We start from the raw sequence: 6,018 nt of genomic DNA, 5'->3' as shown, positions 1-6,018 counted from the left end.
ATTAAAACTCTCCCAAGGTGTCTAGGAAATGGGATAAATGATTTATTATATTTGTCCAAATAAATATCCTAAAAATAATCTAAATTTGAAAAAAAAAAATTTAAGCCCAAACCCGGCCCCTAAGTAAAAAAATTTTAAAACCCCAAGACCGGCTCAGGCCCGCTAGAAATTAAATAATTATATCCATACCCGGCCCATGAAGGTCTCTCATGCTTACTTCGCGAAAATAATTGATATTTTTAAAAGAAAGTAATATTTTTATTAGGATATATATATTTTTTTGTAATATATGTAATATACTTGATACTATACTCATTACTAAATTAAGCTCTTTTTAGAGCCTTCGATACATATATAGAAATATTTATTTTTATTTTATATATTTTTATAAATAGTAAGTTATTATAATTTTTTGATTTTATATGATGTGTAATCCGAATATAAATAAATACAAATTAATTCTTAGAAGATATCATTTAAATCGAAAACTGAATTGCTACATCATAAAATATAATCAGAAAAAATTTTATATTTATTTTAATCGGAAACGCCTTCCGAAATCAAGCCTTCATTAATCGACATATCCATTATAGCGAATAATTTCCTATACGCCTTTTCTGAATCTTGAGTATATAAATCGCCGCACGCTTGTTTAAACGTTTTCATAACGGTTTCCCACAAATTCTTGATATTAAAAAAAATACATGTTGAATCTATATTTTATTTTACTCTCCTTATACATTTCATTTGGCTAGCTCAATATTTTAGCCATAAAAAAAACATAAAAATTTTGGCTAGAGATGGCACATTAGTGATCTGCATCGGGCCTAATTTTTGCCAGCCCGGCCTGAATAAATTTTTTGGCCCAATTTCATTTAAATATAGAAATTAATTTTTTAATTACTCAAAATAAAAGACGTATGTTATATGGAGTCCAGTCCTATAAATAAAATGAAATATTTTTATTTTACATAAAAAAAAATTCAATATAAATTTGAGAAATCTTAATATATTTTTAAAAAAATTCCAAGGCCCGACCGGACCGGCCTGACATTCGGGGCGGGCCTACTTTTAAAGATCTCTATGGCACATAGCAGGCTTGTGCAATATTTTTTCAGGCTAAAATATTGAATCAGCATTTTAAAAATCGGCTCATAATAGAATCGGTTTACTACCTAAAATATGATGAAGATGTAAAAATCTTGATATATTAATTCTTAAAAATTAACTTAAAAATAATTTAATATAATTTATATTTTAAATATTCTTATATTATTACATAATAATGCTCCATTGTAGTACCGAAATGCGCGTGTTGCTTGCCGTTCATCAATAATAACTCCACGAGGCATTCAGGGTCATCCAAGTTTTCGATCATGCCATTTAAACTATTTATCACCTTTTTGATTAATATAAAATTAAAATTTTAATTTCTAGGATAAAGTAGATAATCGTGGAACTTTTGGGGGGGGGGGGAGGGGGGGTTATTAGGTTGAATATTTTTTCCCGTAAATTCTATTAAATGTCTTAAAGTCTACATATTACAGAACTTTAAAGAATAGTTTCGAATATTTCATATAATTATGGTTATAAAATGCTATTTAACAATTTATAATCATAGTCATTATTTTAAAATATTTTAAGCTTTTACTTCCATTTTAGGATATGTTCAAAATAAAAACTCCTATATCTCCTATAAAAATTTTTTAAAGAAAATTTGAAATTTATATTATAACTTGAATTTAAGTTGGATTATCAGAAAAATTACTAAAAATAGTGGAAATCTTATCATTTTTAGCCATTTTTTTAAAGATTCTCAAATTAGATACAAGTGATAATTCCACTAACATCTATTAATATTAATATCAAATTTACTTTAAAAATTTTTCTAGGAGGTAATAGCTAGATTTTTGTTTTCGCGATTTAAAACGGGAACCATTATTTTTTTCTTCAAAATTATTGTTTCTAGTGATATATTTTATATATTTTTATGGGAAATTGGGTGGTGCATAGGGAAGAAAGGTTTATTTAGTATAAAATGATATTCACGAGAACAGGCAATTTCCGATTAAGGGGAGGGGGTAGAGGGGGGAAGACCCTACTACTTCCCCCTTCTATGCCTATGAGCGAACCTCTTTTTAGGAGTTTTAATGTATAATTTTATTTGGTAGAGCATGTATAATCTCAAAATTAGGTTTAGAACACAATGCAGAATTCTAGTTTTTTAGTCATTTTATGATTGGGATCTTAAAAAATAAAAACTAGAAAGGAAAGATATTTAAACTTATACGTATAAGCGTAATTCCTCATAGAGGTCTGCAAAGTTAGGGCCGGGCTCGGGTTTAATTTTATTTAAAATATTCGGGTTCGGGCTGGGCCGGGCCTAATATTTTAATAAAAATTGACCTTGAAATTTTAATTAAATATATCTAAATTTATCAATTTTATATTGAATTTTTTTATGTAAAATAAAAATATTTGATTTTATTTATTGAAACTAAACGACATATAACATATGTCTTTAATTTTGAGAAATTAATTTCTACATTTAAATAAATTCAGGCAGGGCTGGGTCGCTAAATTTTTAAAAAATTTCGGGTTTGGGCCGGCAAAACTTTTTGAAAAAAATTCGGGTTCGTGACGGGCCGGCAAAACTTTTCTAAAAAAATTTCGGGCCGGGCCGGGCTTGAAAAATTAGGCCCGATGCAGATCACTAATTCCTCATTTATACTCTTAACGCATTAATACAACTGTCCTGCCTTGATAACGGTTTTTAAAACATTTTTAAAATCAACAAAATTTATAGGTGTAATAAAAAATAGAGGCCTTTTTAATAAAATAATTACAAAATTACATTATACCTCACTCTAAGTGATGAGTTGAGAGTTTTAGTATTTAAAATAATTTTATATTTATACTCTAACCATTTTTTAAAAAAAATTTTCAACACTACAAATCGAAAAGGCAGATGTCCCTAAAAAACTAATATTCTGGCTCACAGAGCTGTTTATACCAATCTTTACCAACACCTTAGGGCATATTCCAGAAATTGAGGCTCTAATTAAGAAAACTATAGGCAAAAAAAAGGGAGACAGATCACAGGCATTCCAACGAAGTAATTCTACTTTCTTCAGCAAATTTTTCTCAAAATCTGTTGGTGCATGGGTGGTACGTTTCAGTGGACTCTTCAAATTTTTCAAGGAGCTTGAAACCTTGTGCACCCCTTCAGTGATGCTACTGCTTCTACGTTAATGTAAATAGCTATGATATAGAAATGATTTTCAAATAAAGATCTTTAAAAATTTTTACTACACTTTTTATAATATTTTATTTTTTAATATACCTTCCTCCCTCTCCTTTTAGTAAAAATTCTGCAGGCGCCCTTGAATAATATAATATATTTTATTCACCAACCCATCGTATGTAGGCCATAACACATATTTTTTTTAGGCCTAACAATCATATAAATCCATATAAAAATATCATTCCAACTTGCTTATTGATTGTTAATCACCCTGGGATTTGCTTTTAATTTAAAAATAAATTAGCTAACTTTCTATACTTGAATATTGATCCCATTCTTAATAGTTGATTGTTCAACTTAGACGATTAAATTAATTTTTAGGCTATAAGAGCTTAGCTAAGCCTTATCTAATGACATATAATAATACCTAAACTGATGATATATTCATTATAATTGTGCATCAATCAAAACAGCAGGGGACGCCATTTTGATTACCCATATCATTATTAAAAATTATCGAGAGTCTAATTTATTCATATGTCTGTCGCAAACTTTATTAAAGAATAGCCTGATCATCGAGATAATAACTAAGTAAATTATCAATTTAATAGTAAATCACTATATGGGTTACCAAAATGGCAGCTCCAGCTGATTTACTTTCAACAACGCTTTCAAATCCATCACATATTATGAATGAATCGTCAGTCTAGATATTATTATATGTTATTGGCCTTATCGGGAATATTCTAAAGTTAAATGATCTAACAATACTTAATCGAGACATGTGTAGCAAAAAAAAAATTTGTATAAATATTTCTAAAAGAGTCAGAGAATGTATATAAATTTAACCGCTATCCCATGTGCTCTCAATTGCCGAGATTTCGGGAGATCTTCCATCGATATTCGCTCGAACTTTTTGAATAGATTTTTATATTCGGGGAAGTCATTGAAAAAGCTATTATATAAAAGAGGAAAAACACATAGAAATGTGAGAAATTATACAATAATTTTGTTTACTTTACAAAGATCAATACTCCACTGGATTTCGGATCCTTCATAACAACATCCCATATTTTAATTATTTCTGCTTTATCTTTTTCCGTTATGATTATTTGATTTCTCTCCATTGTAAAGAAAAAAAAGAGGTTGTTGGTTATAATGTATAAGCCTTAATTAAATAATAATTAAAATTTATAATGAGTTATAAATATTATTTTACCGTCAAATTACAATAATCAGTCAATTTGCAATTTAACTGAATTTAAATATTATTGAATTCGTGTTTTGCCAATATTATTAACTTAAAAGAATTCAAAAGTTTATGGTCAAATTATCTGACACACTTGGAAATATTTTTTTTTTGGCAAATTAAGATTATTAGAATGTGCTATTTACCAGCTTTAAATCATTCATTAACCAAATTTTTTAAAAAAATTTTAATTATCTGATTTTTCCAGAAATGGATTCCGGCTGGTCTATCTGGCCTTACATTTCAGACAATTATTTTACAAGATATATCGAGAACCTGATTAAGGCAAATAATAGGCTAATCTATTAAGTATATGATAAATTGGTTTATGGTTCAACTCAGGGATGGTGTTGTTTAACTACCTCCAAAAATATTCCAATCAATCTTCAAGTTGAGACTCAACTTAGAGGTTCAATTCAATTTTTTAGTCTAAAAGATTGACTAAACCAAAATAGAAATGGTCAAAGTTAGGTCATTTAACAACACTACTCAGGGAAATTGTCGTTACAACAGCTGATTTTTCGAAAAAAAAATTATGAGGTAAAAGAATAAATAAGTTTAAATTTAAAAAACATCAATAGTGAGTACAAATTGGGAGTTCTCATTTTGCCCTACATTTTTTTAATAAAAAAAAACGTAACGTATCCCTTTGTCTAAATTTGGGTTGCCATTTTTATTTCGCAAATATTTTTGCCCGGTCATAAATTTTCCTTAATTTTGAGAAAATTCCAGCGAGTAAAAAAAAAAATATTTTGCTAAAGTCGCATTTTTTTTGCTCGCCATTTTGGGCCTCGGGCCGGGTGACGCCTTACTTCCCAAAATTGATATCATTTATTATATATGGTTTCAAATTATATATATATGTCCATGGGGTTTCGGAATCCGTGGGGATTCGGTATCTCTTGGGGCGATTTAGAAAATTTTAAAATCCGGTTTAAACCGGAAATGTATTCTAGCATGTGTGGAGTATTTACCCTATAAATTTCAGCAAATTTCAACCATAGATATTTTTGTATTTTTTTTTAATTTTATATGAAAAATCCATATATAAATTTATATGGATTAGATGTAGTTCTTGAGTTCATGGCAAAATTGTTTGAAATTAACAGTTTACTCTAATACATGCTGAAATACAATTCCGGTTAAACCACTATAAAATTTTTTAAATCGCTCTCGGTAAAGGATTTAAATTAAAGAGATTCCGAATCCCAATACGACATATATATATATATATACAAATTATTCATAAAAATCTTGTAAGGAAAATAAATTTTTTTTTAATGTAGTGAAAGGTAAATATACAATTGAGGATATAAAATATATTTAAGTAGTGTTTGTTAAATAAGCTAGATTTTTTAAAAATAGCGAACCCAGTATCTCAGCCAAAACTAAACATGCAAGGCAAGCCCTGGTGATTTTGTAATAATGAAGGTACAAAGTTTTTGGACTTCTATTAACAAAATCTTGAGGATTAATACATAATAATTTTTTTGGCTAAAATATTGGGATTGCCGTATTCAAATTT

General features: G+C 28.3%; 1 protein-coding gene across 1 annotated transcript; it reads right to left on the bottom strand.

Moving 5' to 3' along the window:
- Nucleotides 1–537: 537 nt before the first annotated feature.
- Nucleotides 538–4,371, bottom strand: LOC135928835 (globin-like). The gene is made up of 4 exons (XM_065465299.1): nt 4,262–4,371; nt 4,094–4,199; nt 1,280–1,399; nt 538–684 (listed from the first exon to the last, which is right to left on the bottom strand). Exons 1-4 carry the CDS (start codon nt 4,369–4,371, stop codon nt 538–540), a joined length of 483 nt encoding a protein of 160 aa, XP_065321371.1.
- Nucleotides 4,372–6,018: the final 1,647 nt, after the last annotated feature.

Source organism: Gordionus sp. m RMFG-2023, chromosome 4 (assembly GCF_954871325.1).
Source record: "Gordionus sp. m RMFG-2023 chromosome 4, tfGorSpeb1-WG-v2, whole genome shotgun sequence".
In the NCBI taxonomy this organism is placed as follows: domain Eukaryota; kingdom Metazoa; phylum Nematomorpha; class Gordioida; order Chordodea; family Parachordodidae; genus Gordionus; species Gordionus sp. m RMFG-2023.
This window is presented reverse-complemented; position numbering and strand designations above follow the sequence as displayed.